Source organism: Propithecus coquereli, unplaced genomic scaffold, assembly GCF_000956105.1.
Source record: "Propithecus coquereli isolate 6110/MARCELLA unplaced genomic scaffold, Pcoq_1.0 Scaffold289, whole genome shotgun sequence".
Lineage (NCBI taxonomy): Eukaryota > Metazoa > Chordata > Mammalia > Primates > Indriidae > Propithecus > Propithecus coquereli.
The window spans coordinates 438,859-453,507 of NW_012148496.1; the positions used below are offsets into that span (position 1 = coordinate 438,859).

Here is a 14,649-nt window from a genome sequence, read left to right on the forward strand (position 1 = left end):
CGTTGCAGGTCCCACAGCCAGCCGGTGCCAGAGCCAAAGTGGAGCCTGGCAGGCTGACTGCAGAGTGCCACTCTCCCACCTGCACTGGGCTCCACGCCCAGGGGGCGGGCGCTGGGCCCCGTAAAGGTCGAGCTGATAAGACTTTACAACTCACTAAATGCGGGAGGGGAGGGAGAAAGCAGTTAAAGGTGTGCCCGTGAATCGGATATGCTCGGGACCCAGACCCCTGTTGGCACCCAAACCCCTGTTGGGTGAGCTGGAGGTCGGGAGCTGAGATGTCACCCAATCCTGACAGGAGCCGGAGGTCCCCTTTGGATGGTCTCTGCTCAAACTCTCCCCTCCCTCCCTAGTGCCATGAGGGGTGTCATCTCTCTCCCCGGATAACAGAGCCACCTCAGCCCTCCTCCTGTGGCTATTCTGGGCTGCGCTCTCATCCCCCTCTCTTCCTCTAGCCTTTCCTTCAGTCCTTCTGTTGGGAGTCACCGAGTGGGGAAAGGCCAGCGCAGTTACATAACCCCGTGGCTGGGACCCCGAGAAGGGCAGCCTGGAGAGCAGGTGCTCAGCCCCTCCCTCACCACCAGCAGTGACAATCTTCAGCTGGAGCCCAGCCTCTGGGTAGGCCTAGCATGGAGGCAGCCACAGCTCCGGAGGTGGCCTCGGGCTCCAAGCCGAAGGTGAAAGAAGCCATCCCAGCTGATGCGGAACAACCCCGGGCTCCACCTGGACAGGGGGCTGGCTGCCCCACTCCCCAGCTCCTGCCCCCCACAGAAGGTGACCTATGGCAGGTGGGGGGTGGTGGGGGAGGCCGGGTGGTGGGAGTTGGGAGAACATCCCTACCACCCTGCCTGCACCTCCGGTTTTTGCAGAGCTAAATGACTTTGTGTGCTTGGTACTTAGGAGGAAGGATCACTCACTGGGGCTCCCATCCTCTTCCTTGGTGGATTCTTACTTGCTGCTCAAATGTCTCTGCTGGGTCTTTGCTTTTTAGCTGAAAAGTCCATGAATGGTGTTTATGATACTTTATAGTGACTGAAAATGATCTCTTTATGTTTTTAGCTTTTAAAAAACATCTGTCACAGGGACCGGGAGGACCTGATACACTAATAGCCAGTCAGGAAGGAATGAGGGGCGAGACGGTGGCCGTCTGCAGCAGGAGAAGGGGGAATCAAAAGCTACTGCCATGGGGACACTGCGTGTGCAGCTGCGCAGTGACACTCAGCCTCTCCCGTGGCGGTGCCTCAGGACCACGACCTGCCCCAGCACTCCACTAGCTCCCGTGGGAAATCCTGACCCGCAGAGTCTGAGCTCCATGGAGGTGGAGGCTTTCCAGGAGAAGCATTTGACTCCCCTCCATGGTGGTCCCTGTGAGCCTCTCAGCAAACAGGCATCCTCGAGCCAGGAAGCGACTGGTGGCCTTTCCAGCCCCAGGTTTCCCTGCTGCCCACCCCCAACTGCCGGCTGAGGCCTCTTGGGCTAACAGCTCTGTGATGCTCACTTGGGGGTCCCTAGGAGCCAAGCACAGGTACGTTTCCTGCTGCCCTGGCTCAGCCAACCAGAGGGAGAGGGTGGAAGCCAGGCTCTTCCCTTCTGTGTGATGATCGTGCTAACAGGCAGAGTCAGCCACAAGACTGGATTAAATGTTTAAGATAGTTACCTGCGTGAAGCGTCAGCTTTTGGCACCTTGACGTCTTAAGTACAGAGGGTGCAAAGGCCAAAAATGAGAAAACTATGGACTCCCAGGGTGGGGAGAGGTAGGAGGAGAAAAGACATAGACTTGGAGGCAAAGATCTAGGCTTAATTCCCAACGCCGCCTCTCGCAGCTCTGTGACCTTGGGTAAGTCAATGAACTACTCAGTTTCAATTTTTGCTCTGTAAAATGATGACTAATAACATCGACCTTGTAGGGTAGTTGAAGGCATTGCTGAGGTGATCCAGAGTGCCTTGGAAGAGGCCAAACCAAGATGTGAATAAATAATACCAAGTCTGGGCTGAAGGCTAAGGGTTCTATCTCTAACAAGGGTTGTGTGGGGGAAGCTCTCTGCTTCTTACCATGCGAATGGAAGAGGTTGGGTTCTCAGAAACTGAATGTCAAGGGCACAGAGCAGGCCGAGTTTGTCCCATTGAAGAAGAGGTAGGGGGAGCAGAGGTTATCATGAACATTTCAAGCTGGGACGATTGAGGCAGAAAACTAGTTTCTTCCCTGAAAAGTTGCAGGGAGAGGGAGAATGAAAGCCAGGAATGCTGACTCCCTGACTACAGGTCTCCACAAAGCCCTTGGGAAGGACATTTATCTCACTCACACTTCTACCCTCAGCTGCAGCCAGCTCCTGACAGCCCCTGGCCACGGTCCCACAAGTGCAGCCTGAAGACCCTGTCCTTGTGTGCGGCAACTCTATACACTGCAGGCCTCAGGGCAGCCAGCACCCAGTGGTTCAGCCCAGTGATATCCCAGAAATCACTAGCGATAAGGACACCATCTGACACTTGGCAAAGTATGTGTGCATCTGTTAGCTGCTTGAAAAAAGAAGGCATGAGTTCAAATCCTAGTTCTGTCCTATAACCCTAGGCAAGCCAATCCACTTCTCTGGGCCTCCATTTTCTCATCTGTTAATGAAGGAGTTAAACTAAATCAGTGTCTTAACCTTTTGATGGTTTTGATGGATATGGACCCCTAGGAAAATCTGATTAGCTGTGGACTCTCACCCCAGGAAAAATATACACAAATTCAGAAAGTCCACAGAGCCCCTGAAACCCATCCAAAGATCCTTTGGGGTTCCATGGGCCTGGACTAGATGATCCCTAAGTCCTCCAAGAGCTCCAAACACTTTCTTCCTCCTAATTCCTCCTCTTCCTTATAGGAAGCTCTGGGACTACAGAGGGGGTACTACAGTGAGCATGTGAGAGCACGGGAGCTACAGCAGGCATCAGAAGGAGAAATTAATTTGCAACATCAAAATAAACTGCAACTGGCCAGCAATGAGTTTTTAGTTAAGTGAGCCTGCTACATGGCTAAATAAGCAGGCTTGGGTGGCTGGCATTGGTAAACAATTCATGTCTATCCTCAGCACTGCACTGAGGCACTGTGTCCTGAAAACAAAGCTTCGCAGGGGCCAGAGGAGAGCTTCCCAAACTGTGAGAGGCTGGGGAACAGGCTGCATCCTGTCATGGAGAAGGTGAGACCCTGAGAGCGGGGAGAGAGGGCCCATCTGCTCATTTCAGCATAATTGCTCCAACTGACCATGCATCTTCTTTCAATCTGAACTGTTCTGTGTCTTCCAGGCACGGGAAGCCAAACTTTCCTTTCTTCCTCCTTCCTCCCACAAATATTTATGTTGTGCCTATCATGTGCCAGGCACTGTTCTAGGTGCCAGAGTTACAGAAATGAACAAAATAAGCAAAAATAACTGTCCTCATGGAGTCTACATTGTCGTGGAGGGAGGTAGACAATAAATAAACAAGTAAAATACATGAATATAATATGTCAGAGGGTGATAAATGCTATGCCAGAAATAATGCAGGGAAGGGGATAGAAAGTGCTGGGGGTAGGAAGCATGCCTGTTTCCAGTAGGATACTCAATGAAGGCCTCACTAAAACAAGGCAAAATTTGAGCATCAACTCAAAGGAAGTGAGAGAGCAACATGTGCAGATACGTGGGGGGAATGTTTTCCACGCAAGGAGAGAACCAGTGCAAAGGCCCTGAAGCAGGAGTGGGCCCTATGGGTGGGGCCACTGTGGCGGTGGCACAGGGAGGGAGGCCGTGGGGGGAGTTTGATCAGAGAGTTAACAGGGCCATTGTGAAGACTGTGGTTTGACTCTGAGACAGATGGGCAGCCGGTGCAGTTTGGGGTAAGCACTGACATGATCAAGTGCAGGTTGTAAAATTTTTTTCTGGCTGCTGCATTAAGAATAGATTATAGGTGGGCCTGAGATACTAGCAAGATCATCAACTGAGAATGATGAGGGAGAAGGGAGGGAGATTTTAGAAGAGGAAAGTGTGCAGTAGTCACCCAGGAAAACAGGAAATTGAGTGGACTAGGGAAGTCTAGTAGAATTTCCAGGGTCCACTTGGAAGTAGTGTCACTGTTGATGGCCTTGCAGTTAAAGTCAGCGTAATTTCGAGTTTTTCCCCAGTCACGGTAATCTGTATGGATGCAGGCACTGAGTGGGTGGAAAGTTTATTTGACCAGGGGTGGGTGTTGCTGGGAGGGTGCAATGAAGTGAAAGAGGATTAGGAGATTTGAGTAAGTGTAAGAGAGTGAGTATAATAGTGGCCATGGGGTCTAAGCTGGGTGGGGAAGAAAGTGCTAACATGCATGGGGTGCTAGGTAGTGAGAGGGCGGTGGGACAGTGGATTGCAGATCTCAGCGGTGGTAAAGAATTGCCGATGTTAGAGCATTAGAGGAAGTGAGATATAAAGGATAGAGATTACGTTAGGTAGGGTACACTAGTTGGTGAAACAAATAGGCTTCAGGAACAAAACATGTCTTATTTCTTACTAGCATAGGAATGGAAAACAAGTGTTCCTATTCAGCAGATAGTTCTCCTCCACGCAGTAATTCAGGGAGCCAGGCCTCTTTCATCTTGGGGTTCTGCCATTCCTTAGGGCCCCGGGAACATCCGCATACAGCTAGCAGAAGGGAAAATAGAAAATGCACTTCTTAAAAGCCTTGGCCCAGAGGCAATTCTCACCATTTCCACACACTTCTCATTGGCAAGAATTAGTGTCATGGTCACACAGCAGGGGGGTCTGGGGAATGTCCCTGCCTGGGCAGCCACTTCTCAGAACTACACTGTGGAAGGGATAACTTACATTTTGGTGAACGCTTGGCCTTCTCTGTCGTAGAAGTGGTGATGAGAGAGTGGGATGCTTGCAGTTCAGATCACAGAGGGGTTGCAGTTTTGGTCTAGAGAATGACTGCAGGGACCAGTGGCTGAAACAGGGAGGACAAATCATTGGAGGAGTAGCAGGCCAGGATGCTTGGAAGGATCCCCAGGAATTATGACTGGAGCAGTGTTAGAGAGAGTGACAGTGAGCCCAGGCTAAAGCCAACCAGCATGGAGAGAGACCGTAATATGGGGTGGGGGTGATGGAGTCTTTTCCTCAGAGAAGTATTGCCTGTTTCTGTTTCTTTTATTTTTTCTGACCTTAGTTTCATGGTCTTCAAGGAAGTGACACTCTTGTCCTTTGGAAGACATTTCTGAGATCCCCACAAACTTCAAACAGGTTTCTGAGAAGGCCAGGGCCATGTCCTAGGCATCTGCTAATGTTTTTCTGAGAAATGCTGGTACTTCTTGGATCCCTGGAAATCTCTGGTTAGTTTCAAAATCATAGCTGGCCTTGTGCATTTGCCCTCCTTTGGTAACCCTTCACTCACAGAAGCGCAGGTGCATATAGGCATACTCTCTCACACACACACACTCATACACGTGCACACACATGCACACACATGCATTCACACACATACACACTCAAATGCACATAAACACACACACACACACACACACAGACACACACACACACACACACCCCTCTGCACCTCTCCAACGAGTCGATCTTGTTTCTTCACTCTCCAGGCCATAGCTAATAACATCAGCCTGAACTATACGGCCCTTAGGGAAGTGCTGGAAGAAAGTCTCTAATGCTGTGAAAGGGAATTATGAGAGGATGTGAACAATTATTTCCCATGAGAATAGAATAAGAAAATGGGCATAAACTTCAGCAGAATAAAATGAGCGTAGATATTAAGAGGAATTTTCTCATCAGTAGGAGTCAAGATTTTTGGACTTGAAGTAGTCCCCTCTAACAATTTTTTGAGAAAGAAAAGAAAGAGGAATACAGTGCTGAGACCAACACAGCTCAGAACTCAGTGGCTTTCAATTGACTTTTCAAAATGCTTTTTTCCCAAGACTCTGTGAAGGGAGAAAACCAAACCGAGGCTGTCAGAGACTGGTCTTAGAAAACCCCGGTTCTGCTTTAGGACTCTAGGCTTTGGCTCTCATCCTTCCTGGCATTTGAGTTGGAGAAAGACCTTGGGCATCAGGCGAAGCCGTGCCTCCCCAAGGTCAGTACAATTTGCGCCTTGCTTGACTGCGGACGTGTGAAGAGAGATGCCCCCAGAGGGCCCGCTATTAACATTCTTAGCGAAGGGTCAGATTGCGCCTGGGTTGCGCTGGGAGGTGCTTGGAGAACTTGCTGCTGACTGGGCATCTGGAGCTGCCAAACCTGTTCTGCCTCCTAGGCCTCTGCCAGCTGCTTTAGCCTCGTGCCCGGCGGGGAGCCTGGAAGGCTGCTGAGAGCAGAGTCCTCACCACTCATCCTCGGAGAGCCGCCCATCCTAGTGACTTAAGTTTCATCACCTTGTCAGGCATCCCACTGATAAGCAAAGAACTGGCAAGGGACCCCCCGGGGAGGAGAGACCTGGTTCTGGCCGGCAGCCTTCCTCTCTGTGTCTCTGCCCCAGCTGGTGTCCCCTCTAGATCTCCTCCTCCCTTAATTCCCCCACCTTAGTTTATGTTCCACATAGATCTAGTTCTTTGATTTTTCTCTTTAGATCAGGTGTAAAAATGCTAACACTTTCCATGGTATTTTTATAAGAAACACTAGGTGAAATAAACGTATACGCCGGCGTACGCCTACCCGTCAGAGCCTGTTCCCTACCTGAGGTCTCAGCACAGGAGGCCTCGGCTGGCACGTCTTCCCAGTGTGAAGGCCGACCTCCTTTCCTCCCCACGCCCACGTGGGTCCGTGAGCACGTGTGTCCCTCTGCCCTCCCTTCTTTGCCTCCTCCCTCTGGGGCAAGGTCACTGTCAGGGCCCTGACTATGATGCCCAGTCTAGGTAGGCAGTGGCAGGCAGGTAGGTGGACATGCAGGCCATGCTCAGAGAATCGGCCCTTCAGACACAGTCCCAGATACGGAGGCAGGCGTCACGGGTGCCAGGCACAACTGCACAGCTAGCTGGGAGATCTCCAGCAAATCGGCTTCTCCCTGAGCCCCTCCCCCAGTCTCCTTGCTCTGGGTGCTTGCCCCGGCCCTTCACCACGCTGCTATTCTGCACAAAGGACACAGAGCCGCCTTCTCTGCAGCCCTCTCCCCAGCAAATGTGAAGGGTTATTTCCCCAACCAACAGTAGGAACCAAGCCTGACAAGACGAAGTTTGAAGCCTCCTTTCCAATTACAGCCCTCTTTTTCAAAAAACCCTTAAGTCATATCCGCCTGTTTTCAACTCCTTGGTTGCTTGCCAAGATGGCCGCAGGAAAGGAACACATCACACAAACACTTCTTCTGTTCTTTGTGCCCCACCCCCTCCCAAACCGAGCAGGGTCAGTCCGCCGCCTCGGCCTCCATCGCTGTGGTGTTCCCTGAGGGGGGCAGGGAGGGCGGCGCGCACATCACCTAAGGCTCCTCCTCCCATATTCCCGAGGTGCAGTCTAGGACAATCACAGCCCAGGCGAACACAGAAGCCACACAGCAAAAAAGGAAAGTAGAGAAATAAAATGGACAGCGTGCACCGTGTCTTTGTATTTATACCCATTTACGAAGGCCGAGTGATCTTGAGATCACAGTCGGGGGACTGCAGGAGAAAAGTTCTCTAGGCAATGCTCTACAAACTGAGGTGTGGGAAGAAGATAGTAGACAAGATCTCTCTACGTCACCCAGGCTGGGGTGCGGTGGCTATTCACAGGCGCCATCATCGTACACTGCAGTCTGGGGCCCCTGGGCTCAAGCGATCCTCCCGCCTTAGCCTCCTGAGTATCTGGGACTACAGGCACAGCCAGCTATTTTATTTTAAATTTCATTACTGAAATTTTTGTGTTCTATAATGTACATAAACATTTCAATGTATAAGTAAACACACGTATGTTGGAGTGAAGGCTCAAGAATGTATTTACAGGGGAATGTTTGTTATCAGAAAGTTTGGAATCCACTATCAGGCACTCGTGCTGTTTGCCACAGGAATGCACCGGGGCTGAAGTTCCTCCAACTGCCAGGCATGAATTGTGGTGGCAGACCCGGGTCGTTGGTGGGAACTGAGGTGCTGTCACATTCTACTTAAGGCAACAGCAGACCGGGACTGTCTTTGCCTGAGAAAGGAGAAGACAGCAGCCCTGAGAAGGCCAGAAAATGGTGTCAGTCTCAACCAGGCCCCCATGGGAACCCAAGTGGGACGTTTGCACTTTGGCAGCGAAGACAGCCTGCAGCATCCTGAGGAGAGAAATGACACCTGGTCATTCTCCAAACCCACACTCAGCACTTTCCCCAGCATCTCCTCTCTTCATCCTGGAAGCCAATGAACGTTATCTAATCTCCACTTTTCACGGGGACAGGCCTGGGAGATCAAGGGGAAGTGAGTGGTGGACCTAATCTTGCTTTCCCAGATTCTGCTGTACAAAGTGACCCTCCACAAACTGGAAGAACACCACACAGGCGCCGGAGCGGGCGGCCACACAGAGGAAGGGACTCAGACGGCTGCTCCCTCTGTGCTGCCGTCAGTGCGGCCTCGAGGGCAGGCTGGGGGAGGCCTGGGTGTTGACTCTGCCTGCAGAGTGGAAAGCATTCTCCTGAGTCTCCTCCGAACTCGGAGGTCAGGATTAACATTGAACGTGGCCTCGATAAAAGGAACGTTATTAATATTAAGGACAAATGTAGAAAAGGGGTGGAAAGACAAACCACACAGACTGGATGGGTCTGTGCACAAACCCAATCTCAGCTGATGGAAAGTCCGTAGTACTTGAGAGTTACAAACTAAAGAAGTAAGTGCCAGGCTCGCACTTCAGTGCTCTTTCTGCTGAGACTAACACTCTCCAGAGGATCACTCAGCCAATCGTTCATCCCTAAATCCCAGTAAGATGATTGGAGGAATATTCCCCATTCCCTAAGGCAAGGGCTTAATTTGGTGAACAATGCCTGGTAGCCTGCAGCTGGATGCGATATTCACTTCCTCCGAGTATCCATCGCCTGTTCTCTCTCTTTCCATCACTCAGAGCACCCCAAGATCTGGCTACCTCGGGCCCTGAGGCAGACCTACATCCGGAAGGTTGGGGACACAGTGAACCTACTAATCCCTTTCCAGGTGATCATGCCAGCCCCATGCTGGGTCTGAGTCTGGGACCAGGCCAGGCTTTTTATTTGGAAACAGATACCAGGAGTCCTGCTAGCAGGGACTGCTAGTCCTGCTAGTCTTCCTGTCCTGGAATGGAAGGGGCCACATCACCAGAAGTCTGAGGCCAAGTGACCCTTCCACTCTGCACTCCTGAGGATGGGTTTGGGTGGGGCTGGGTGTGCCCCAAGAGATGAGGTGAGGCTAATCCATGCCCTTTAGTCTGCAGAGGTCTGGGAGTTCTGGGAGCTCTCAGTTTGAAGGGCTGCTGGGAGTTTGGGCAGCTATTCAGTTGGTCTTAGCTTCCCTGGGTGTCCACGACCTAAACTCTCCAAGGGTGGGAGACTCATAGCTGTCCCCCTTTCCCAGATCCTTAGGCCGTGGCTGAAAGGAAGAAGTCCCCTGGGAGAGCCACCAACTTCTAACTCAAAGGAATGTGCTGCTGCAAGTCAAGTCACCCTGTGGCCCTGGGGTGGATCTGACCCCTCCCGCAGCAGGGAGGGTTGAGAAGCCTCTTGGGGCTGCTCAAGCCTTATCCCCATTTCTCAGGGCAAGCCCAAACCTCAAGTCACCTGGACACACGATGGCTGTGCCTTGGATACCAGTCGTGTGAGCGTGCGGAATGGGGAGCGAGACTCCATCCTCTTCATCCGAGAAGCGCAACGTGCTGACTCAGGTCGCTACCAACTCCGTGTGCAGCTGGGCGGGCTGGAGGCCACAGCTACCGTTGACATCCTGGTGATCGGTACGAGGGGGCAGTGGGAGATGGGTGGTCCTCAGGAGCTCCCTCTCCAGCCTGAAGAGGAGCCATCTCAGAGAGCTGGGGAACTGGGGTGAGGCCCTCACACTGAGTCTGGGACCCGGGGTGGGCGTGGGAGGGGTGGCTGAACAGAAAAAGGGTCCAGGGGCACTCCTGAAGTGATCTCAATGCGTTGTACTGTGCCCACTGCCGTGGCTCTGCCCCTTCAGAGAGGCCAGGCCCTCCTCAGAGCATTAAGCTGGTGGACGTTTGGGGCTTCAGCGCTACCCTGGAATGGACACCTCCCCAAGATACGGGCAATACAGCACTCCTGGGATACACAGTGCAGAAGGCTGACACAAAATCTGGGGTGAGGCCCTGCTGGGAAGGAGGGAGGGAGGAAGGAATAGGGCTTTCTGGAATGGACCTCTGGCAGCTCCACGTGGGGTGAGTTCCCAAAACAGGTGTCTCATTTACGGCATCTCGTGGGCCCCCACAGCTGTGGTTCACGGTGTTGGAGCGTTATCACCGCACCAGCTGCATCGTCTCCGACCTCATCATCGGCAACTCCTATGCCTTTCGCGTCTTTGCTGAAAACCAGTGCGGACTCAGTGAAACAGCCCCCATCACTGCTGACCTTGCCCACATCCAGAAAGCAGGTAAGGAGGCACGGGGACCATGAGCTGGGAAGACTTAAGGATGAAGAGTTGAAGAGGGATGGCGATCTCAGACACTACATCATGGCCTCTCTGGGTGCCCTCAGCTACTATTTACAAGACCAAGGGATTTGCCCAGCGAGACTTCTCTGAAGCCCCAAAGTTTACCCAGCCTCTGGCAGATTGTACTACAGTCACTGGCTATGACACCCAGCTCTTCTGCTGTGTCCGCGCCTCCCCCCGGGTAAGTGGGGAGTCCTGGGGGAAGGCTGTCTGAGCTGTTTCCTGCTCTTGTCCTGTCCTAACCGCAGCTAAGGCACAGAGCATTCTAATATCATTTCTGCTACCATCTCCACCCTCTGCCTTTTCAACAGCCGGTGATTTAGGAATACTCAGGGTATTTAGAGTCCAAGACACTCATGAGAATGATGTTGCCTTTTAGTGTTTGTTCCTCATATACAAAGATGTCACTTACTGACCTGCTGGCAATTAGGCATGAGCTTCAAGTTGTTCACTGGTAGGCAAGATGGAGTCCCACTGCTTTGTCCTTACTTACCACTCATGACCTCGTCTGATCAGAGCCATGGACATGCAAGCTGCCTACAGTTCAGCCTTGGCCGCAACCCTGAGTAAAGCTCTCTATTTACAATGCAGTCATTGTACTCCACACACGGCATAAAACACCATTAACAACCTTTACCAAGCACCTTTTGGGTTACGAGTCTGGAACAGACTGCATGAAGATAACGCCTCAGGAGAATATCAATAGCCCACTCTGGAAACTAATTCCTAACCAGCACAGACAGGATCAACCCACAAGTCAACAGTGGGAATAGAATGTGAATATTCACAATGCACGCATAAAAAAGAGGCACGACCACAGTGCCTATGACCTGTGAAGGGGCGCTCAAGCAGTGAGGAACAGAAATTATCACCTTTCTTCTAGTTAGCAATACTTGGTGAAGAAGGCAAGGTTGCAGGTGCTCTTTTCAACCAAGAGAAGGAGCTTGGGGGACCGCTGAAGGTACTGGAAGGGGAACCCCTTCCCACAGTGTAAGGAATAGGGAGCCTTCCAGAAAGCCACACTATCTACAAGCCCTTATAGGCAGAGCCCCGGTGACTGAGCAGAGAAAGAGCAACTGGTTCTGACCCTCCACCTCGTTGCTGCCCCCTCATCTTTATCTTCCAGCCCAAGATCATCTGGCTGAAGAACAAGATGGATATCCAAGGCGACCCCAAGTACAGAGCTCTTACTCACCTGGGCATCTGCTCCCTAGAAATCCGCAAGCCTGGTCCCTTTGATGGAGGCATATATACCTGCAAGGCAGTTAACCCCCTGGGGGAGGCATCTGTGGACTGTCGAGTGGATGTGAAAGGTAAGGGCAGGAGGAGAACTAGTGCCTCAGGGGGCCAATCATCTCCTCCAAAAGTGGCAGAGTCTGGACAGAGACGCAGGCCTAGGTGGAGAAGGGCTTCCCCCTCCAGGCACTCTCACTGCCATCATCAGAATGTGTTTGAGGAGCATTTTACTGCTCACTGTCTCATTCCTCTCCATCACAATTCTATAACATAGGAAGAGTCGTTATTTCCATTTTGCAAAGGAGAAACTTAAAGCACGGGGAGGTAACTAACTCGTTTACCCAAGATTTCCAGTGTTGGTTAATCAAAAAGCTGGCACTATGGCGGAAAGAGCCCAAGCCTCCTGGTCCTCACTCAGATGGTTGATCTTTAAGCTATACAAACTTCTGACTCAGTTTAGGAAAGCTGCAGCTGTTGTTGGGCTTCATTTTACTTTCCCCTCTGGTTTGTTTAAAGGTGGTATCGCACATCTTCTCTGCCTCTTTAATGTATCTATTCATTTATTCATGCCTGTCACCTTGTTCAGATCTGCATCATGTGTTTAGTATATTGTTTTATAATGATCTGTTTATAGATCTGTGTCCCTATGTAAGTATAAGCACTGTGAGGGCAGGGACAGTGTTTTCTTCACTTTTGTCTCCCCCATGGCCCAGTTTACATACACAGTGGGCACTCTCTAAATGTTTCTTGCATGAATCAGAATGGATGGGTCCTTACATGTCCTATTCTCATTTATGTATGGACTGCCCAAAAACCTGAAATAGAGTATCCCTTCCCAGTGCACTGAAAGAAGGTTCCCCGGAGATTTCAGAGATGTTAACATTGAAAAATATCTGAATTCTTGCAGCTCCTAATTGAAGATAGCTAGGAGGAGGACATGGGACTCTGAGAAAGGTAAGGAAAGAGACACAGGGAATCTCAATGGATTATTCCGCGTTATGGCTAATGTTGTCAAGTCAGGGACAGATGTGTATTTCTGAGCCTTTCAACCATGTACCCACTGGTGACCACTTTTTTTTAACCACTTTTTTAAAAGCTAATGTTGTCATCCCCGTGGAAGGAATTTGCCATAGATGAAGTCTACTTTTGTCGCATCCTCTAAATGTCTGTACTCCTCAAGTTCATGGTAGGAATTAAACCTAATGATCCTCTGAAGAAGAATGATAGCATATATCTAATCGTAAGGGGGTTCTGTGGGAGGCAGCTGGGTCGGTACTTCACGAAAAGATATCAAGGGAACAACTAAGAGTGGAGGAATCGATGAGAGTGACCACCACATCGTAGCCAGGTGGATAAGGACAGAGGAGGCTGCTCCTGACTAATTAAGTGTTTCTACTTCACTATCATAAGCATGGTAAGAAACAGATTAATATTTTTGTTTTTTACTTTGAAGTTTATAGATTCCTTCCCTTCCAAGAAAAAAAAATCAGCATTATCATTTTATGTCAATAATAATTTAACATTTGAGAATGTGGTCCCAAGCAGTCCATTATTGGCAAAGGGCAACTCAGATCATCATTTACAATCTGATAGCTCCTTTAGATTTTAAATCATTTACATTGGAAATGTTGTGTACAAACTGCTGAGTAGGGTGGAAAAGAAGCTTGTGAAAGAATTAAGAGAAGTAGTTCCCAATGTCCCCGCTGACTCGCAGCTCCTGGCTGATAAAAATTGAGAATGAATTCAATCCCATAAGCCATTTACTTAAGCCTGTCATTGATATATAGCAAATTAAAACCCTAAGGGATGCATTAAAAGTACAGGGAATTCAGGAGAGTTCTCTCTATCAGTTGGCTTGCAGAGACAGTTCTCTCACCATCCCCCAGCATAACATAGCGTATTGTGCTGTGTCAGTGTTAGCTGCCCTTTTTCCTCTCTCAGTGCCCAGCAATGAAGCAGGGTAAACAGTGAATTCATAGCACAGGACACAGGGACCATGAAGAGGATTGTCTCAGCATCCTAGATGTGCTCTGGCTGTTTGCTGTTATGGCCACAATATACTCTCTCTTTTCAGTGCCTCCAGGAAGCCAGACCATGACAAGACCGTGTTCATAAGGAGCCGCGCAGCACAATGTCTAGTGTGGACTAATCTCAATAAATGTGCGGATCTTCAATCCATGAGTGCCCATCCGTTTGAGCCTTTCAATTTCCTTTTTTTTTTTTTCTTTTTGAGACAGAGTCTTGCTCTGCTGCCCTGGGTAGAGAGCAGTGGCATCAGCATAGCTCACTGCATTCTCAAACTCCTGAGCTCAAGCAATCCTCCTGCCATAGCCTCCTGAGTAGCTGGGATTACAGGCACATGCCACAATGCCCACCTAATTTTTCTATTTTTAGTAGAGACGAGGTCTCACTCTTGCTCAGGCTGGTCTCGAACTCCTGAGCTCAAGCAATCCTCCTGCCTTGGCCTCCCAGAGTGCTAGGATTATAGGCATGAGCTACCGTGCCCAGCTAGTTTGAGCCTTTCTATGAAACATTTAGAAAGCTGGAATCCTTTACCTAGACTGTACAAACTCTCGGGAAACTAAGACTCCTCTTTCTCTTCCCATATCTGCATTCTCATCCACAGAGGTTTCTAACACTGTTGTTTTCCCTAGACAATCTATAATAGAATTGAATTCAACTCTATGCAGTACTAGGTGCTAGAAAGAGATGCTGAAGATGACTTGCTTTCTTCCTCTATGGGCTTTCCAGCATAAGCTGGGATAAGAGGATGCAAATCCATCACAAAGAGGCAAACAGCAGGACACATAAATATGCATTTAGCTAATTAAAGACAGAGCCCTAAGCCTAAGGGC

At 50.2% G+C, this 14,649-nt stretch overlaps 1 protein-coding gene across 2 annotated transcripts in view; it reads left to right on the top strand.

The window, feature by feature from the left end:
* Positions 1–576: 576 nt before the first annotated feature.
* Positions 577–14,649, top strand: part of MYBPHL (myosin binding protein H-like) — a 30,435-nt gene continuing 16,362 nt past the window's right edge. Inside the window, exons 1-8 of one of the 2 annotated variants that reach the window (XM_012648523.1) lie at positions 577–771; positions 8,985–9,073; positions 9,650–9,845; positions 10,070–10,209; positions 10,339–10,498; positions 10,603–10,739; positions 11,685–11,871; positions 12,702–12,748. In XM_012648523.1, the coding sequence (XP_012503977.1) occupies positions 627–771; positions 8,985–9,073; positions 9,650–9,845; positions 10,070–10,209; positions 10,339–10,498; positions 10,603–10,739; positions 11,685–11,871; positions 12,702–12,712 (1,065 nt within the window). In that variant the 5' untranslated portion in view covers positions 577–626 and the 3' untranslated portion in view covers positions 12,713–12,748. The remainder of the gene's footprint in view (positions 772–8,984; positions 9,074–9,649; positions 9,846–10,069; positions 10,210–10,338; positions 10,499–10,602; positions 10,740–11,684; positions 11,872–12,701; positions 12,749–14,649) is intronic. The other variant, XM_012648524.1, reaches the window with a different exon arrangement.